This window comes from Triticum aestivum, chromosome 6A (assembly GCF_018294505.1).
Source record: "Triticum aestivum cultivar Chinese Spring chromosome 6A, IWGSC CS RefSeq v2.1, whole genome shotgun sequence".
Taxonomy (NCBI): Eukaryota; Viridiplantae; Streptophyta; class Magnoliopsida; order Poales; family Poaceae; genus Triticum; species Triticum aestivum.
The window spans coordinates 528668919-528690162 of record NC_057809.1 but is presented as its reverse complement, the minus strand read 5'-3'; the positions used below and the strand labels follow the sequence as shown (position 1 = coordinate 528690162).

The 21244-nt window shown below is 47.4% G+C and overlaps 1 protein-coding gene and 1 pseudogene across 1 annotated transcript; one reads left to right on the top strand and one right to left on the bottom strand.

Annotated features, from left to right (window-relative positions):
- Positions 1-10509: 10509 nt before the first annotated feature.
- On the top strand, positions 10510-14004 carry LOC123129677 (GDSL esterase/lipase At5g37690-like; annotated as a pseudogene).
- Positions 14005-14706: 702 nt separating this feature from the next.
- On the bottom strand, positions 14707-20925 carry LOC123128298 (probable potassium transporter 16). The gene is made up of 10 exons (XM_044548266.1): positions 20638-20925; positions 19186-19408; positions 18815-19057; positions 18666-18716; positions 17816-18076; positions 17566-17618; positions 16838-16958; positions 16487-16741; positions 15423-16240; positions 14707-15299 (listed from the first exon to the last, which is right to left on the bottom strand). Exons 1-10 carry the CDS (start codon positions 20776-20778, stop codon positions 15045-15047), a joined length of 2421 nt encoding a protein of 806 aa, XP_044404201.1. The 5' UTR covers positions 20779-20925; the 3' UTR covers positions 14707-15044.
- Between the last annotated feature and the right edge of the window lie 319 nt (positions 20926-21244).

Below are 21244 nucleotides of genomic sequence, written 5' to 3'. Positions count from 1 at the left end.
CCGAGCCTGCCTCGTCCCCACCCGATCTGTGCGCCATTGCCGGCCCCGCCGCGCCGGCGAGGCTCCGCCGCCCGAACCGGCCACTGCTCCGCCGCCCACCGCCCCATGGCCGGCGTCCCTCACCGCCGCCGTCCGCCTCCTCTCCGTCCTCGTCCGACTCCGGCCGGCCACCGCGGCCATGAACTCCGGCCACCTCGCCCACCGGCGTCATCCCCACTCCTGCGAACCTCGTAAAACGCGCCCGGCCAGATCTGGATCCGGATCTTGCCTCGGTTGACTTTCCGTCCCTAACCCTAAATTTTTGGCTATGTTCATCGCATCGTAACTTTGCATCTGTAGCTCCGTTTTGGGCATATAGCATATCAAAATGTTCGTCTCAGAGAGCACATCATTTCATCTCATTGCATCATTTTCATTTGAGTTCATCTTGATGTCCGAAATGTTGTTAGAAGGATGCTATTTGAGATAATTGTCAGATCTGCTGCTCCAATTAGATTTTTGTCATTTTTGCCATGATTATTGTGTGCATGATATGTCCAGAAGCTCTACATGTGTTTTGTTATATGTTTTTCCATCTTTCCAGTTGTGCCATCCATGTATTTTTGTGATGTGTGTGGTGACTAGCACAAGCTTGCAAAGTGGTGCATTTGTTAATGCTGATTTCAGGGACTTAGCAATTCCACTAAGTCCTTGATCTGTTTATCTCATTATGCCATATGTTCATGTTGTTTCCTAGTGATCCGTGCCTCTTTTGAGGATGATCAATAAGGATGATTTGTAAATCTGGTAGTGCTCTATCCATCCATGTCTTTGTTTGCAATTATGGAGCACCCTAGATTGAGTCAATCGAGCTCTACTTTTGTCATTTCGTGAATCTGGGCAGATTGTCTACTTGTTAGTGATTTTGCCGATGATGTTGTAGTTGATCCGTGCATGCTATGTTATTGTTCTTGCCATGTCTAGCTTGCATAATGTGTATTCTTGATGGGTGTATGCTTAGATTATCATGACATGCTCTGTAGTGAGTGCATCGAGGTCGTAAACATGCCTACTTGATATCTGTTTCAGCATGCTCCAGTTTTCACTAAGTCTGAGAACTGTTTATGTTTTTGCCATGTTCACATGCTTGCAAATGTACTTTTTGATCCCTTTTGGCTCAAGGTCACTAAGGGACTTTTGTTAAGCTCTTTGAGTAGCTCCATGCCATGCTTTATTTTGCCATGTTCAGGTTCTGTAGCATATAGTTTTCGTGCTCCAAAGTGTGCTGTCTGTTCTGAAATTCCAGACAAGTGTTAATTTCACTAAGTCTGAAATCTGTTTACCAAATGCATTTTTGCCATGCTTGTTTGAACCTGATAATGGATGAATTGGCCGTAGCTCAGTGTTCCTCTTTTGTTAAGCATCATGAATGGTTTCCTTCCATGTATTTGGTTGCCATGTTTGGGTGCTGTAGCATGTTCATCTTGTTGCATTTAGATGACTACTTGCTGTAAATCGCAGATCGGTGCCATATTTGAATTGCTTGCCATTTCCAAACCGTGACTCCGATTCCGGCGTTCTTTATATCGTTTTCAAGCGATTTCATCTCATCTTTCCAGTGGCACACTTGGATTTCCAAGTTGAGGCCAGGTTCATGCATCTCTTGTCAAATCTTGCATATGCATCCCGCATCGCATCCCGCATAGCATACCATCTTTGCATCATGTTGTTTGAGTTGTGCACATGGTTGATTGCGTTCCTCTTACTTGTTTGTCTTGTTTGGGTAGAGCCGGGAGACGAGTTCGCTAACGAGGAGCCCGTTGAGTTTGCTTTCGAGGATCCAGTCAACTCTGACAATGTTGCAGGCAAGATGATCATACCCTCGAAATCACTTCTATCTTTGCTTTGCTAGATGCTCGCTCTTTTGCTATGCCTATGCTACGATGCCTACCACTTGCTTATCATGCCTCCCAAATTGCCTTGTCAAACCTCTAACCCACCATGTCCTAGCAAACCGTTGATTGGCTATGTTACCGCTTTGGTCAGCCCCTCTTATAGCGTTGCTAGTTGCAGGTGAAGATTGGAGACCGTTCCTTGTTGGAACACTATTTTACTTGTTGGGATATCATTATATTGCCATGTTATCTTAATGCATCTATATACTTGGTAAAGGGTAGAACGCTCGGCCTCTCGCCTAGTGTTTTGTTCCACTCTTGCCGCCCTAGTTTCCGTCATATCGGTGTTATGTTCCCGGATTTTGCGTTCCTTACGCGGTTTGGTGATAATGGGAACCCCTTGATAGTTCGCCTTGAATAAAGCTTTTCCAGCAATGCCCAACCTTGGTTTTACCATTTGCCACCTAGCCTCTTTTTCCCTTGGGTTTCCGGAGCCCGAGGGCCATCTTATTTAAACCCCCCCGGGCCAGTGCTCCTCTGAGTGTTGGTCCACCTCGTCAGCCGCCGGTGGCTACCAGGGGCAACTCTGGGCTGGCCTATCGGAAGTTTGGACAATCTGAGTGTGCCCTGAGAACGAGATATATGCAGCTCCTATCGGGATTTTTCGGCACATTCGGGCGGTGTTGCTGGATGGGTTTTAACTTGTCGAAGTGTCTTGTAGAACCGGGATACCGAGCCTGATCGGAATGTCTCGGGAGAAGGTCTATTCCTTCATTGACCATGCGAGCTTGTCATGGGCTAAGTTGGGACCCCCTGCAGGGATTGAATTTTCGAAAGCCGTGCCCGCGGTTATGGGCAGATGGGAATTTGTTAATGTCCGGTTGTAGATAACTCGAACCTTAACTTAATTAAAATGAATCCACTGTGTGAGTTACCGTGATGGTCTCTTATCGGCGGAGTCCGGGAAGTGAACACGGTGTTGGAGTAATGCTTGTCGCAAGTTGTTCTCTAGTTACTCGTTCGCGCTTTGCTATCTCTTCTCGCTCTCTTTTGCGAATAGGTTAGCCACCATACATGCTAGTCGCTTGCTGCAGCTCCACATATTTTACCTTGCCTTTCCTATAAGCTTAAATAGTCTTGATCGCGAGGGTGCGAGATTGCTGAGTCCCTGTGGCTCACAGTTTACTTCCAAACCAGATGCAGAGCCAGACGACTCCGTTCCAGATGACGCGTTAGAGCTCAAGTGGGAGTTCGACGAGGACTCATGCCGTTACTATATTTCTTTCCCTGATGGTCAGTAGTGGTGCCCAGTCGGGGTGATCGGGACCGTGTCGCATGTTGGGTTGGTCTTTTATTTTGGCACCATAGTCGGGCCATGAGTGATTGGTTGATGTAATGCTATTTATGTACTTTGTGTGACGTGGCGAGTGTAAGCCAACTATGTTACTTATCCCCTTATTATGTATTACGTGGATGTTGTGATGATTGTCTAACTTGCGACATTGCTTTCAATGCGGTTATGCCTCTAAGTCATGCCTCGACACGTAGGAGATATAGCCGCATCGAGGGCGTTACAGTGTACTCATTTTGTTTCTTACTGAAATGGAAAAGAAAACAACAAAGATTAGTATTTGTTTGCTTTAAGACGTCAAATATTTTTTCATTGTGATTTGTAATTCATTTTTTTATTAAATGCATGTTGAGCTAGCATTATCTTTATTGCCTAGAAAATTTGCTATAGGCCGTAGCGAATAACATCTGAAGGCGGTTGTCACCCTTTTCCCTTGCTGCTGGCGTTTTTGCTTGGTTTTATGGTTCTTAGAATGTCGTTGTACTACTAAGCTAACATAGCTTGCAAAAATATCTTATATTGTGGGACAGTGGGGGTATGTTTTAGGCTAAGAAGAAGCGGCGCTGGCACTGAAGAACATCATTTTATCTTTAGAGATCTCAAAAATTTTGGAGAGTCTGATGTGTTACAAATTAATATTGTATATAAGGAGAATAGTAGGAGAAGATCAGCAGTTGTGTATGTGTAAGTTTTACTGAGGTATTTTTTTTCTTGCAAGATCCTAACCATTTATCCATTTGCTCCCTAGATTCGTTTACTGATTGTAAATTGCTTAATTTCCTTGCACATAAAAAGAAAATATGCTTGGATTTGTGAAACAACCATATTTTTGTGTACAATGGTGAAAGAGCTACATTGTTATATTGCTCTCTGGTTCAATTTCCTCTATTCCATTGGTGAAAGGAAACGTGAACACTACACAAACTCTTTAGGCTTGCCAAAATATAAGGATGATCTTGTTGTCATGAGCAAAACTAGATGTACCCGGTAAGGATGGAGGCAAGATTACCTCTCCGACAAGGCCCCAGAACAGTCACCATCCCGGTTAAAGAGCACCGGAAATTTGGAGAGGGCTCCACCGCCTTTTGCGCGAGAAGGAGCAGACCTCAGCCGCGGTCAACAATTGTGGCCACTTACAGAGCGAGGTGAGTATGATTGGCCAAATTAACTTAACTCAGCTATTTTTTGGCACTGCTCAAGAAGGCCGTTGATCTTCTTAGCTGACAATACCAATTAGACTAATTTATTGTAGTTTTATGAACATGGAGTTTGTTAATCACCTCTGTGTTTTTATTGAAGATTAAGAAGTGTATAATATATATGCAATGTTTTTTCCTGGACATTTAACAAAATATGAAATAAGCAAACATATAGTGGTCCAAGTTGACGAAGTAGAGTTGATGGCCCTTTGGTTTTTGATCAATGTATATATCTTTGTTATCATGTGGCAATGCATGGCAAACGTACATGTCTTAAAGAACAATTTATGACCTTTCATTTTCGTTCTTATGATATAATATAAAGTTCAGTGTTACTTTCATTCTATTTTATGGTAATGATGCATTGGATATATTTTAGTGTACATCCCATAGCCTCAACATTTGCACCGTAGCTTCACACCACCGTCTCGCCGTGCTTACTGCAGCCCGGCATCTCGCCTTCTTCCCGTGCACAACTGAAGCTTCATTGGCCTACATACACTACCCTAGACAATCTAAACTGCATGCATCACTAAAAACAAACATGCAGAAACATTGAAATCAAGATTAAGTCCCAACTGCCCGCCCGCACATGACGGCAACGGCGGCCAGGCCGGGGTTGCGCCAGCTATGACGGCTGGCATCCCCAACCATGCTCGCCCGCCTACCCGCAGGCCAGCACGCTCGCTCACCGACGGCCAACACACAAGCCAGCACAAGGCTGCGGTGACCCGTCAGCGCGCCCACGGTTGCATGCGGCTTTGGCCAGCAGGTACATGTGGTGGTCGCGCGAGGTCGTTAGGCGCCTCCCCCACCATCGTCCACGCTGTCAGCAGCCTCCTCTGCTCACCTCATCATCGTCGCGAGCCACCTCCTCCCTTGCGCTGGCATCGTTCCATGCTCCACGTGAGAGAGGCGAGAAAGAAAGATTGGGTGGTTGCAGGTGCGACCGAGTGGGTACCCGGGCGTGACCGTAGCCCATCCTGCCCCTAGATTTGAGATGGGTCTAAGGTATATCGGCCAGTCCGGACATTTACGGATAAAGTGAGGGTCTGGTTGGGTCACTCATTTTTGACCGGGCACTGACCGGGGCGGACGTTTCAGATGTTTAGGGAGAAAGTAGGAGGGTCGGCAGTAGATGCTGCAAGTTATTAAGAAGCTAAGAATTTGATAGATCACTCTATGGCCCTATTGTTGAGGAGGTAAAGGAGTCCATGCGATCAACAGAGGAGTTCTGTGTGACACGGGTGAGACGCTCGGCTAATGGAGATGCTCATTGGCTAGCGAAGGAGGCTTGTGCGAATAGTTTTATTTTATTCGACTCAAAACATGTTGAGATGAATGAATACAACACACCCACTTCAGCTAAGAAAAACTTTAGTTAGAATGGGTTTTGTTTTATTCATTCATCTATCTGAGACCAAAACGTCACAAATACAATCCAGATAACATTATTGTGTTTGACAGTAGATGTGTGTTAGTTGATTATTAAAAAATATATTAGCTGAGATGACATTGTTCTTAGTTATTTAGCTCCGTGAGTAGAATTTTAAATTTTATTAAAAGCCCGTGGCAACGCACGGGCGTTCTACTAGTTATAGGTAGTCTCAAAGTTTTTAGTCTTTTCATCAACATTTCCAAGGAGTCCTTCACTTCAATTAGGAGGGTAATAAAAATAATGATTTTCATCCTTATCTACATAAATAGAGTGCGTAGTCTCAATTGAAGGATTGACAAGTCCCTTTTTCCCGACCGTATCTTACTCCTCCCCAAGTGGGAAAAATCAAAAAAAGAACCTGGACTTTTCTCATTTGTCCGGTTGCAGCAGGTTTGCAACGTTCGCACCCACCATGGAACTGTTTTTCACGTTCTCGATGCAAAGCAAAGCAAAATTGCTTCTAGCAACAACGGAGTGCAGCGCCTTATTCTTCTTCAACCACGTCTGCTCGCACGGCCACTTCCTCTGTTTTCTCGTTTGCCCGCACGGCCGCCACACTTGCTAAGCCGTGGGCTCGCAGTATCGCGGTTCATCGTACTACACTCAACTCAAGCTGGCCGGAAAACTATAGGCCCGTTTCATTATAAGAGTATCTCCAGCCATTGGCTCTCAGGAGGCTCGAAAAATCATCGCCTGGGGGTGACCTGGTGATAAAATCGGCCTGGAGCTGAATGGGTTTCCAGCCGCCGGCCCTAGGGTTGCCCCAGAAAGTTTTTCTAAAAAACATTCGGCTTTTTATTCGGCAAACGGGCATAAACTTCGGCGAATTTAAACAGTTTTTACATAGAAAATTTAAAGTTTACTAAAAACAAAGCACTAGACTACAGGAAGAACGCACGCAGCGCGGCGAAGTCGCCGCCATCGCCGTCGTCCTTCTCCTCCTTGAGGCGGCCGCCCCAGCAGGACCCCTACCCGGGGTCGCCCTGGCGGACCGGTGGCGGCGCGTCGTCGTCGCTATCGTCGTCGAGAACGACGACGCCTCCCTCGTCGCCGTCGCGGCGCCAAGTGGCGAACTGCTCCAGGGCGCGACACTGGCACTCTAGCTTCGAGCGCTCCCAGTCTTCGCGCGCCCATTTCAGTGCCGCCTCGTTGGAGAGCCCCGGCTCCGTCTTGACGGCGGCGAGGCCTGGCTCTGTCTTCACGGCGGCGAGGCTCGGCTCCGTCTTCGGCTTGACAAAGCGGGGAGGAGCCGAGAAGGAGGCGCACCCGCCCTCATTGATGAAGATGCCGGCGTTGCGGGTGCGCCGACTGAGTGGCGTCTCCGCGGGCTCGGCCTTGGCGCTAAATAGCGCCGGCGACCCGAAGAAGGAGGAGCGGGACGAGTAGGAAGAAGACGTCGTCCTCCTCGGCATCAATTGGCCGCCGCTCCGGGGCGGGGCGGGGCGACAGGGTACCTCAAGGGCGGGGCATTGCCGCCCTCGAGGTACTCGAGAACGGCGTGAAGCGAGCGTCCGGGGGCGCCCCACCACAGGTGGCGCCCCTCGCTGTTCTTGGTGCCCCGCATCAGTGGCGCCCCGTTGGTGGAGACCAGCCGTAGCGCCTGCCAGTGCTGGAAGTACGCCGCCCGCGGCGTACTGCGGGAGGGCGCACTTCTCCTCCATCAGCGACGCCCGCACGCGGTTGACCTCATCGGCGAAGTAATCGGCGTGTGCGTTGACGTCGGGCAGAGGGGGAATGGGGACGCCACCGACGCTAAGCCTCCACCCGCTCGGCCCTGCGCGCATGTCGGGAGGCGCCGAGATGTTGGCCTCGAAGAGCAAGTGCGCCTCCCACTCGTGCAGCGAGCGGCGGCTGAAGCCGTTGGCCGCCGCCCCATCGCCGGGGAATCGCTCGCACATCCTCGCGGGTGGGCCTGGGAAGAGAGGGGAGGAACGCCGGCGGTGGGCAGAGAGAGGCGGGGCATGTGGAGAGAGAGGACGTCGGCAAGGTAGAGCGCGGCGGCTGCGGGAGGGTGTGGCCAGAGGCGAGGGGGAGGCCTTGCTTTTATAGCGGTCGGGTGTCATGTGTACGCGTGGCGGGAAAGAGGGCGTCGCCCCGCCACCCGTGAGGTATCAATGAAAGGCTGACCGGCGGCAGCCTTGGCATTGATTCCCCGCGGAAAACCGACACAATGAAGACGACGAGGCGCGGGGGTCGTTGACTTGGCGAGCCCGCCATTTTTTCGCGCCAAAAACAATTGCCCTGACGCCCCAGCGCGCCGGATTCGGCCTGGGTCTGTAGGCGTCAATTTTGATCTAAACCGGTGAAAAACGGGCTCCTGAAAACGTGACTGAGTCGATTTTTAGACGTCGGTATAAAAAAATCACCTGAAAAAAGGTGTGTTGGGGACGCAGCGGGAGATGCTCTAATAACCCGAGCTTCTAGACGACCCACGGTTTTGTGGGGCACACAGTCGGGGCTTCGCACAGGGGACCGCCCGACTGGGCCGGCCCATCGGGGTGTGCCATACTATAGCGTGTAGCGGGCGTATAATTCGCGATAGTACATTGCCACTTGACCTGACATCAATTACTGACTAAATCTGCAGCGCAAATCTTTAAGAAGAAACGACAACAATAGATCTGATTTTCAAATAAAGTTCGCAACCTTTTCTCTGCAAACGTGCATATTATTTTGAAACACAATTTTTAAAACATAGTAAATACTATTTCAGAGAAAGGAACTCAAACCGTTTTTTAAACATGAAATATTTTTTGGAAAATCTTGATTATTCTTGAAAACATCAACATTTTTTAATCATTGATCAATTTTGAGAAACGGGAACATATTTTCAAAACTTTGAACGAAGTTTGCAAAACAGGAATATTTTTTTAAACTGTGAACAAATTCAAAAGTATGAACATATTTAGGATCTACGAAAAAAATTGAAATCGGCTATTTTTGAAATTCTGAGACAAATTGGAGAAAAGTTAACTTTTTTGAAAATGGGAACATTTTAAACTGCCCAACAAAATATTAAAACGCGAACAATTTTTGAGTACACAAACATTTTTTTATACTAAGGAACAAATTTTGAAAATGGGAACATTTTCCAAAACTCCTGATTTTTTTTACAAAACACAAACATTTTCTAAAAATGGAAACATTTTAAACTCCCCGAAATATAAAAATGTGAACAATTATTGAAAACACAAACATTTTTTTAATCTCTGGAACAAATTTGGAAAATGGGAACATTTTGTGAAATTCTTGAGTTTTTTTTAAAACACGAACAATTTTGAAACCACAAACATTTTTTGAAAACAGGAACTTTTTAAACTCCCAAACAAAATATAAAAATGCGAAGAATTATTGAAAACATAAACATTTCTTTAATCTCCGGAACAAATTTGGAAAATGGGAACATTTTATGAAACTCTTGAGTGTTTTTAAAAAACACGAACAATTTCGGAAACACAAACATTTATTGAAAACAGGAACAATTTAAACTCCCGAATAAAAAAATAAACTCGAACAAAATCAGAAAACACGAACAATTTTTTAAACTTGGAACAAATTTGGAAAATGGGAACATTTCAGTTTTTTTAGAACACATGAACAATTTTGAAAACACAAACATTTATTGACAAGGGAGCATTTTAAACTCCCGAACAAAATAAAAATAATGAACAAAATTTGAAAAGACAAACATTTTTTTAAACTCCGGAACAAATTTTGAAAATGGGAACATTTTCTGAAACTCTTGATTTTTTTTAAACATGGACAATGTTGAAAACCCAAACATTTATTGAAAAGGGAAACAATTTTTGAAACTTGAGCATTTTTTGAAACTCCTAAAAAATGAAAACATGAACATTTTTTGAAATTTGTGAACAATTTTTGGAATTTGGAATGATTGGAACATTTGTTTAAAATCCCAAACTATATTTTAAAAGTGAACATTTTCTGAAAACAAGAACATATTTTCAAAAAAATTAACATTTTTTCGAAAACACGAACATTTTTTTGAAAACCCTGAACATATTTTAAAATTTGCGAACAATTTTGAATTCTATACTTTTTTAAAATTTCTGAGTTTTTGAAGAAAGAAACAAAAAAAGGAAATAAATGAAAAAAGAAGAAAGAAAGAAACAGGAAAGATAAAACCAAAACGAAAATAAAAAAGAGACAGAAGAGAAAATACCCGAAAAAGAAAAAACCTACAAGAAAACCAGCCAGAAAAACAACAGAAAAAACCCGATTTGAGGAACCTTCTGGAAGGTTCCCAAAACCGGGAGAAACCACCCGCCCTTACTTACGCTAACCGCTAACGGGCCGGTGCGTCGCTCGCGGGTGAACCCTGTGCGTTTCCTCTTCAGTTTGCCGCGTGCGTCACATAGGATATTTCCGGTTTTGTACTGCAGTATAAGGCCTTGTACTCCCTCCGGTCCTTTTTACTCTACATATTGGATTTGCCGAAAGTCAAACTTTGCTAAGTTTGACCAAATTTATATTACAAATTATTAGCATCTGTAATATCTAATAAATATAATATGAAAATATATTCCAAGATGAATCTAATGATATTGGTGTTGATATGTGAATGTCTATAATTTTTTATATAAACTTGGTCAAAATTGGATAAGATTGACTTCAGACAAACCTAATATGCAGAGTAAAAAAGATCGAAGGGAGTACAATAGAAGATGCTTAGAGAGATGCTTAAAAAATAAACCGATTTTTTCTGAAACACCGGTGTCTATTTTTTACAAAAGAAGCGCTTAGTTAAACGTCTATCCTGTATAAATAAACACCGGTGCTTAAAAAAATCTAGTTTATTTCTCTAAACACCTTTCCGAAGCATCTCTCATGGTGCAAGGCCTAAGTCGGCGCCGCCACACCATGCAAATAAGCACCAACACACAGACGCTTGTGTGTGTTCTTCGGTTACGAAGTACTGTACCAAAGCAACAAGCAATGGCGGCTCTCTGAGCGCTCGTCGTCGCCGCACGTTGTTGGGTCGCCGGTGGCACGGCGACCATGGTCCCAGTGACGTACGTGTTCGGCGACTCGATGTCGGACGTGGGAAACAACAACTACTTCCAGCTCTCCCTCGCCAGGTCCAACTACCCTGGACCCTGGCCCTGGTACGGCATCGACTGTCCCAACGGCGTCGCCACCGGGAGGTTCACCAAGTGAAGAACCATCGGAGACTACATGGGTAAGTCGCTAGCTATTACTCCCACTTGTCGCAGGTATGAATGTATCTAGATATACTCTTTTCGGTTCTTTTTACTCTGCATATTAGAATTCTCTGAAGTCAAATTTCACAAAGTTTGACCGTATTTATATGAAAAAATATCAACATCTGCCATGCTAAAGTTATATAATATGAAACTTTAAGTCATGACACATCTAGTGGTATTGATTTTAGATTACGAATGTTGACATTTTTTTCTACAAAGTTGGTCAAACTTTACGAGGCTTGATTTCAGTCAAATCTTATATGCCAACTAAAAATGACCGGAGAGAGTATTTTAGTTCTAGATACATTTATTTCTGTGACCTGTGACGAGTAATTTGGAACGGAGGGAGTAAGTGTCAATGTTAATTAACTCATGAATCATATGGACTGATGTTTGGAACGATGCAGCTGTCAAGTTTGGCATCCCGCCCCCGCCGCCATTCCTCTCCCTGTCGATGGCCGACGATGACTTCCTCGTCGGCGTCAACTTCGCGTCCGGTGGCGCCGGCATTCTGAACGACGTCTACTTTGTAAAGAATATCTCCAACAGCTGCGCCAGAAGAGCGCGCGCGCGGGGTAAATTGGTTTTTTAGCGCGCGCGGAACGTTTTCGCGCGCTACAGCGGTGGCGGGAAACTAGCGAGCGCGGGAAACGATTGCGCGCGCGCGGAAAAAGGTGGCCGCTCGCGCGCTACACTCCGCCAAGATTCGGTCGGGCGGCGGCATGCGGCTTCGTCTCGGAACCTTCGACACCGCCCACCCAGGAGGGCGCCCGCGCGTACGACGCTGCGGCGTGGCGCCTCCTGCGGTCCTGTCAGGACATGAACTTCGCCGACGTGACGACGTGGGAGCGCGCACAGGAGTTGGCGCCTTTCCCGCGGCTTCTCACCGACGAGGATCATCGCAAGCACCAGAGGCGGGAGCATCGTCTCAGGCTGGCCGAGATGGACGAGCAAGCCATGGCACTGTGGAGTCATCGCTTCCCGGAAGACACCAACGAGGAACAGTGTTTCGCCCAGAGGAGGGCGAAGAGGGCGAAGAGGAGGGAGGAGCGAGCCGACTATCACGAGGACAAGCGAACGCGGAAGGCGGTCGCTAAATACAACCAAGCGCTAGAAGATGCGTCCTCCTGAAACTCCGGCGACGAGCGGTTCCTTGACGCCTACGCTCCGACATCGGAGGAGGACATTACTGAGACAGAATCCGAGTCGAACGAGTAGTAGTAGTAGGAGAATTATCTACGAAACCAAATATGTATCGAATCGTAGTAGAAAAAATTGAAATATAATGCGCCTGCTGGAGCGATGTGGGCGCGCTTTAATTTGCGGCGGCCGCTGGAGCCAGCGCACCGCCGCGCGTAAAAGCTGGCTAACCCAGCGTTGTATCGTGACTTTTAGCGCGCGGCGCGTTGCGCGGCTTTGGAGACGCTCTAAGCCGCATTTCTAATCACTTTCACTTCTCCTCTGCAGAAACTGAGCAATAGCTCCCGTCGAGAGTTTTCTTAATTCTCACACGGTTAAATGTGACATTGCAATTGGCAGGTCGAGTACTTCTCGTTCGACGAGCAGATATCGTGCTTCGAGACTGTTAAGAGGGCGATGATCGCCAAGATCGGCAAGGAGGCCGCCAAGGAGACCGTCAACGCAGCGATGTTCCAAATTGGTCTCGGTACGTCGTTTGCCTTCGTCTCACTGCGTGAAGACGTACGAGCTCATGGATTCAAATATGTGCATCATAAATTAATTTGATTGTTTGAGAGGGTGCTTGGATACAAGGGACTATTTTTAGTCTGACTAAAAATAGTCTTTTTTAGAGGCTAAAGTTCCAAGCACCCCTGACTAAAGAGAGGCTAGGACTAGTCTTGAGGCTAAAATCTTTTAGTCATGGGAAACCTACTAAAATATGTATTAGCTCTCTCTCTCCTCATTTAATTCCTCTCTTTAGTTCTGGATTGGAGGGTTTGGAGGATAATAAATGCTCAATAACTAGATTTTAGTCTCTTTAGTATTTGGATCCAAGCATGAGTGAGACTAGCAAGTTTTAGTCTCACTACTTTTAGTCATGGGACTAAAACGTATCCAAACATGCTCTGAACCAGGGAGCAACGACTACATCAACAACTTCCTGCAGCCGTTCATGGCGGACGGCACCACGTACACGCACGACCAGTTCATCCGCCTCCTCGTCGCCACTCTAGACCGGCAGCTCATGGCAAGAACGAACACACGATCACAAAGCTAAAATTTGTACTTACTAGCGAATCAAGCCGATCGGAATCCATCTGACAAAATGAGCACCGGTCGATGATGGATGCAGCGGCTGTACGGGCTCGGCGCGCGGAAGGTGGCGTTCAACGGGCTGCCCCCGCTGGGCTGCATCCCGTCGCAGCGCGTCAAGTCGGCCAACGGGGAGTGCATATCCTGGTGAACAGCTACGCCGTGCAGTTCAACGCCGCCGCCAAGAAGCTGCTCGACGGCATGAACGCCAAGCTGCCCGGCGCGCAGATGGCGCTCGCCGACTGCTACTCCGTCGTCAAGGAGCTCATCGACCACCCACAGAGAAACGGTACGGTAACATCGGCGGCGCCGGCCAAGCCGTTCCGGCGCGTCGTGGTCCGTGCCTGACGTCCTCTTCTTTTCTTGGGTCTTGGTGTTTGTTGCAGGGTTCACGACGTCCGACACGTCGTGCTGCGGCGTGGACACTAAGGTCGGGGGCCTCTGCCTGCCGGACTCGACGCCCTGCCGCGACCGCAAGGCGTACGTGTTCTGGGACGCGTACCACACCTCCGACGCCGCCAACCGGGTCATTGCAGACCGCCTCTGGGCCGGCATGACGACCGCCAGCGCTCCGGCTCCGGCTCCTCGCGCCGGCGCGCCAGGGCCAGCCGCGGTGCCGGCGCCTTCTCCTTCTCGGGCTTAAATAAAGACTTAAACCCACATTGATGTTGATCGATTTCGAGTCTTGACTTCGGACAGTGTTTCAGTTTAAACTGTGAGATCGGGGTGAAATACCGCAATTTATACGAGTTGTTTCATAGCGAAGGGGGAGACGACCAGATTAATTTATGATTAATCTCTGTTTCATAGCGAGTTGTTTCGGGGTGAAATCCTCTGTTTCATAATTCAGTGCATATAATTTTTCTGATAAGTTAATCTTAACAAACTTTGACAAAGTTTAAGGAGGAAATTATCTATATCTACAATACCAAGCATATATAATATGAAAAATTAACTCATGATGTATCTGATGATTGCATTTAGTATTCCAAATGTAAATATTTTTACTCTTTAAAAATGTTCAAAATTTATAAAGTTTGACTTCTGAAAAAAAATATAGACCAATACACACTTGTAGTTCCAAGTACCCTTGGCCTGTTATGATTTCTCTATGTAAGCAGAGGCTATCTCCCATCTAGCATTTTCTCCACCAATTTTCTTCCCATTCTACTTAGCCATTATCTTGATTGGTCTCCCCCCTAACATCCAAGGGCATCCTATTGAACATCTCATTTAGGTTGATATACATAGCAACAATATGTGGTACATAGTGTGTAATAATGAAAACTGACGCAATTCCTTATTAGAGGACTCTCTGTCTAGCCCCATAGATATACGTCTTTCATTTAGTAAAGGGCCCTTTTATTAACTTATAGAGTCACATCAAGGGGATACAAGCACAATGAGTTCACATCCAGCCTTTGCATACTCAGAATGCACACAACGGACATCAGACATACATGACAAGAGGAGGCAAAATACATAGCCAACATGACTAATAAGATGCCTACTCCGCAGACATACGTTCTTGTACATATGAAATACATTCATTCTGCTGCCCCACAGACGTATGTTCGCACGCCCATCAATTCCATGAACCAACACATGAAGTCTTCGGCATGCATGGTGCACATATCTACACGGACCCTTTGTGCACATAATCCGTCTGCTTGCTCTGTAAATTTATATTTCATATGTGATACCAACCTTGAGAAGTTGCCCGCGTGGAATGGACAACATCTTCTCCCCTTTTCGAGAGTTCTTCCGTAGGAAGTCGAAGATGTAGTTTACGGCAATCTTCTTAAGGAGGTTGGAGTGGGGCTTGGCCACCACTTCGGTCTCCCCAAGTATGTACACCACACCATTATCCACCTCCCGTTGGATCACCTTTTGGTCCTCCTCAATTCTCAACATCTCCTCTAGGTTCATCTTGGCCGTCTAGTTCAATGTGAGAACAAGTACCAAAAATCAGATCCAGCCAATAATGTAGAGTATAGATGAGAAATGCAACTAATTCTTGATAAGAGAATATAGCTTGTAGTTGGCGTGTAGATTGTTCACCTGAAATTGCGGCAGCCGGTTGCTCATACCAACTTGATGCATCGTGAGCTCAGAGAAGGACTGGATTGGTGTAAGCATCTCCTCGGCATGGATGCCATGGCCATGCCCCGAGCGCCCTGAGCGCCCCGAGGGCTTCTTCTCCCATCTGAAGCTATCGATCCGAATGCTAGGGTAGCTTGTTCTGAGCGGCTCGGCCGTGCAGTAGAGGCTGAGGTCCCGGACATAGTACTGGAGGTACTCGACGAGGGTGGCCACGAAGTCGCCGGCCATCTCGAGGGTGTCCCGGTAGCCGTACCGAGCGACGCACCGGAACACCATGCTCTCCTTGGGCTCCACCTGCCGGAAGAGGAAGCGCTCCTGAACGTCAACGTGCGGGATGGGCAGGTGCTTGACGGAGATGAAGACGATGACGGAGTGGACGGTGGGGATCTTCTCGATGAGGTGGGGGAAGATGGGCGGGATGCCCTGCACTAGCTCCGTGTAGAAAAGGCCAAGCCCCGGGACCCGCTTGAGGTCGTGGCGCTCGAGGAGGTGCTTCACCTCGTCGGGCGACACCGTGTGCTGGAGCTCGTACTTGTACCGCTTCACGTGCACGTAGTGCCACACGATCATGATCACCATGAGCACCGCCGACATGGCCAGCGGGAAGTAGGGGCCCTGTGTGAACTTGTACAGCACCGCCGACAGGTAGACGGTCTCCGTGGACATGAAGACGACGAAGAAAGCGGCGATCCACCAGATATTCACCTTCCACACCAGGAGCATCACGATCGTCATCAACAGCGTCGTGATCACCATCACAAGAGCCACGCAGATCTCTGTTCAAGCACGCGTCATGTCCATTAGGCCACAGAGATAAGCATGCATAGATTTCTGTCATGGTTTTAAATAGCACGCTATAGCGTTTAGAAGAGATCATGGGCTAAGAGACTTTGGTCCAAACACATGAACACACATTTTAAATAGCACACTGTTACGTTTAGAAGGGATCCACCGCTAAGAGGCATGACCCGCTATTTGAAACTGTATTTTCTGTTCAATCATGTGTTGGATGCATTTCTTACCATGTGCCTTGGCGATGAAACCGGTTGTCCTGAAGCTTATGGTGACGACACAAGAAGCCACGCAAAGGAAGAAGTTGACTTCAGGGATGTAGAGTTGGCCCGAGTAACGCCTTGACGTGCGCAGTATCTTCACCCTCGGGAAGCAGCTAAGTGTTTGCAGATGTGACATGGTTGCGAAGGCGCACGAGACCATGGCTTGGCTTCCGATGACTGAAGCTAGAAGCGCGAGAACGAACGTCGGCCAGAACAAAGTGCCTGGAATTGCACATGAAATTTTAATTAGTTTCTGATGCACGGCTTACAGAATAGTAGTACTGTATACACTAGTAAGGTATCTTGTCGGTTACATACTTGGAATGGATTCGAAGAAAGCGTTGGATATTATCATGTCGTCCATGTGCGTCCTGAGGTAAGCTGCTTGCCCAATATAAGTGAGCAACACGGAGGGGAGTAAGCCAAAGCTAAAGCTCAGCTGAAACAGGGGAAAAAATGTTAGTTCAGTCTTCATATAGTATATTCTTGGAAAGTACTAGAATTTCCTACATACAGTTCACCATGTACAGGTCAGTAAAAGAAACTACACTAATCATATTGAAAAGGTGATGGTCATATTAAGGAAATAAACAACACAGTGTATGGTATACAAAGTCATAATAGTTCTACTACCCCAATCTAAAATAGATGGCATTCTAGAAAGTTGTAGTCAAGCTTCTTTAATTTTCACTGTCGCTATTGAAAAGCTTATTGTGATTTCCAAACAAATATAATTTTTGAATTTTTTTCAAAGAAGTATTTTCTAGTTATGCAAGTTTACATGTTTGGGTTAAAAACAATAGCCAAAGTTCCATCTGATAAACTCTGTCCATACCAAAAACCTCTTGGAATGGTGGGAGTATCTTCAGAACCTTGGCAGTCAAAGGAAATCTTCCTAATCATCTTTTTTACAGTTATAAGAATAGAGCTTCAAACTTTGAAGTGGTCAAGGAATCTTCTGTCTAAATATATATCATTATCCCTCAATATTGTGTAATGCATCATGTAGTGTAATTGTGGCAGTCAAAGAGGATGTTCATTTATACCTGAATTGACTTTATGCTGAAGTATCCTAGATCAGCAAAGAGGGCTTCCGTGCCTGTCACAAAAGAACAACTCTGTCAAGTTCAGTAAATGCTCCCCAGTCCCCACAGAAAGAAAGTTCAGTGTGTGCAAATTGTGCTTTCATAAGATTTTTTGCCAATAGTACAGCACCCCCTGAAACTGACCAGTGTGGAATATTGTGAATGCAGTACCATATATGCTATCATCAGAATGATAGGGGCCTTTTTTTACCTGTAAAGCAAAGGAGGATTTCACCGAGCGAAACCCATCCCTTCTTCTTGTTCCTTCGGAAATAGTCGAAGATGTACTTGGGGTTGAACGCCTTCAGGGTGCCGATATCGTACTTGATCAGGTTATAAAGCCCGATACCGGCGATGAGGAGAAGCCACACGACAACGAGCGGCGCAAACGTGTAACCGATCTTGTCGGTCCCGAGGTGTTGCACCGTGAAGAACAATATCAGAATACCCACTGTGATCCACACTATCTGATCTGTTCAGAGCAACCAAATCATATCATCAGGAATCAAATTATGTAAAGAAAAAAGCTGTAGTCTGTAGAAATGTAGGTGAAAGTCGGTCAAGGTCGTTTCCTTCCCCAGATCTTTGGGGATTCACTTGCTTGTTTTTTACACTACCAAGGGGGGTCAGCAGCAACAGGCTGGCGCTCAAAGTCCCAAGTCCTATGTCAAACTTGATCCTGATCTGGTAATTTATTTATATTTCTTGACAGCTCGGTCTAGATCTGGTTATTAATAACATGAAGACTAGTTTGCGAGCTAAACGTGGAGAGGAATTAATAGCCAGTTGAAACGGTCAGAAATTGCAACTAGTTGGTTTAAACTGAACTGTCGTGGTTTGCAGTTTTGCTCTCATGGGAAACGTGATCTGAGACTGTACGTGTCATGTGCAAGCAGTCTCCATACAGGGCAGGCTATGGCTGACAGTAGCCATGAGCTGGGCACATTTTCCATTTGACTTCCCAGGTTTAACTGATGGATTACGTACACTCACATATAAATCGATTGAAAAGTGGAGAGAATGCGTGTTAGTACACATCTCGGTACTGTATTTCTATGTACCTGTTGTCAGGTGAGGCGCTCTCAGTCTCAGGCCGTTGACTGCCGATAGTACTGAAACATTTGCACAAGCAATTCATTCATTAGAAAAACATATAATTAAGGTTATTAGGCCCCTGTCATTCTGATGGTAAGAAAGAGAGGAGGAGTACCGGAGATGGGAGGGGTTAGCATGCAGTCGCTGATGGCGAGCGCCGTGGCGAAGATGGTGAGGAAGAAGAGCGTGAGCTTGGCCGGCTTGCTCGTCTCCAGCAGGTTCTTCATCCACTGCGCCCTCCTCCTCGTCGCCGACAGATGCCGGTGGCTGGAGACGAGGTCGTCCTCCGCCTGCTGGTTCGGGATCAGCGCCACCCTCGCGTACCTCGAGATCAGCGAGTAGAGCGCGAACGTTCCACCTGAACAATCGAGTTCATGGCATGGAGACAATTAGCAGCATGCGTAGGTGTTCAGACTTCAGACTGATATATGATGGTCTCAGATGACACATGGATCTGTATGGTGAGAGACGATCGTTGGCACGCACCATCGCCGTCGTCGTTGGCGTAGAGCGCGATGAAGATGATCTTGACCATGGCGAAGAGCAGGAAGCTGTAGATGATGAGGGAGAGGACGCCCAGCACGTCGTCCTTGTGCCCGACGCCGTATTTGAAGGTGTTGGAGAAGACGTAGAGCGGCGATGTGCCGAGGTCGGCGTAGAGGATCCCCACGCACTGGAAGCCCAGCCGCAGCGTCCTCACCCAGTTGTCCTGTTGGTGCGCAGGAGTACCGTTTACAGTATGAAAGCTTGGACTTGGATCAAGATACTATTAACAATTCTTCCATGCATGTGCATATACTACAGTAAAACACCAACTTGACACCCCGAGCAGTCCAACTTGATAGGTAGGAGTAACATTTACAGTATCTAGCTTAGACTTGGATCCCACATGTCAATTCTTGTACTACCTAGAAGCTAGAGCATGCATATGCAGGTGGCATAACATAAAGAACAAACAACAACTTGATGAGTCTGCCCGATCGAATAGTCTAAGTCGTGGAAAACAACGTACGGCAACTCTGAGAAATCTCCTTGCTTGCTCAACAACGTCGAACAGCAGTAGGAACGCGCTATATGCTTCCTCTCCACGTACGTACCACCGCACGTACCATGCTCGGTCACACGCTCGATCGTCGTTCCTCCTCCACCCAGCAGCAGACACAGGATAGGAACATTTACAGTATATATCAAGCTTGGACTTGGATCGACATATTAATTCTCCTAGCGGAGTACGTCCTAGAAGGTAGAGCATGCATGCATATGCAGGTGGCATGACATAAAGAACAACTAAGTCTGCCCGAGTAGTCCAAGTGGTGGAAAACAACGTGCGGCAGGTCTGACAAATCTCGTTACTTACTTCTTCAACAACGTCGAACAGCCGTAGGAACGTGCTACCTATGTCTACGTGCCACCATGCTGGGTCACACGCTATCTCCTTCCTCCTCCTCCCAGCAGCTTCAGCTTGGGCGCGGAGGGGCCTTCGGCTTTTGATGTTAGGCTTAGGTGAAAGGTTTGGATATTCGGCTCAGCATTTCTGCACCCCTTTATCAAGTGGATAAGAGTAGCGAGAGATGTTGCCAAGATGACGGATTTAAACTTATTAATGTACTACTTTATAAGGTCTTCGTGGATAAGAGTGCCGTTCATCGGTGGCACTGTACGTGGTGGGTTCAGTTACGTTCTACACAACCGCGCGACGGGCGGCGGCGGCCAGTCGGAACGGCGGGCGACGGGGAGAAGGAGGAGAGAATGCTAGCTTAATTTGACGGAGCAGCGCATGCGGCATGCGGCAGAGGAGGAAGAAGCCACGGCCGATCTGATGGGCATGCACCATGGCACCATGCAGATTTGCAGTCCGACTGGCCGAGGCGATGAACACAGACACTAGGATAACAACGCGCTAGCAGGTTCACCAACGGCGTTGCCATGCATGCATACCTGGCCATGGTGGCCGCCGTGCGCGGGCCTGGTGGCGTCGCGGTAGAGCGAGTCCTGCCGCGGCACGTCCGCCGGCGGCACCTCGAGGTCGCCGCTGTGGGGCACGATCTCCAGGCTGCTCCTCGCGCTGGCCATCGCCATCTCCCCTTTCCCGCCGCTGCGTACTACCTTCCCTGCTCGCGCGCGCGTGCGCCACCACTTATAATGGCCTTTTATCTGCTTGCTGCTTCGCTTAGCTTACGTCCCTGCGGAGCTCATCCCATCTCGAGCTGCTTATACCGCCCTTTATAAGCGCAGGCAGCCGGCCGGGAGGCTGTGCACTGACCTCTCGTTACTGACTTGTCTCGCTTCGCTGGCTGCTTTTGGGTTGCTTGCTTGCCGCAACAGTTTACCTTACCAGCCGATCGATCGATCGATCACGCACGTCGGTCCAGCGTCAATGTTGACTTGCTCCACGACTCATTAATTTTGGACGGGAAGTCGCCAATGGCGATGTATCGGCCGACGCCAGCGCGTGGGCGACGTGGCGCTCCGTCGCTCGACTGACTCGCCCGGGGGCGTCGTCTGCGGCCAGAATGGTAGCCAGCTCTAGAGACTGAGATCACGC

Coding starts and splice junctions, on each gene's coding strand:
- LOC123128298 (XM_044548266.1), bottom strand. CDS start 20,778: ATGGCGATGGCCAGCGCGAGGAGCAGCCTGGAGATCGTGCCCCACAGC. Junction 16,742..16,837: donor TTTCTTCGAATCCATTCCAA/GTATGTAACCGA, acceptor GTGCAATTCCAG/GCACTTTGTTCTGGCCGACG. Junction 16,241..16,486: donor TTTCATCGCCAAGGCACATG/GTAAGAAATGCA, acceptor GTGCTTGAACAG/AGATCTGCGTGGCTCTTGTG.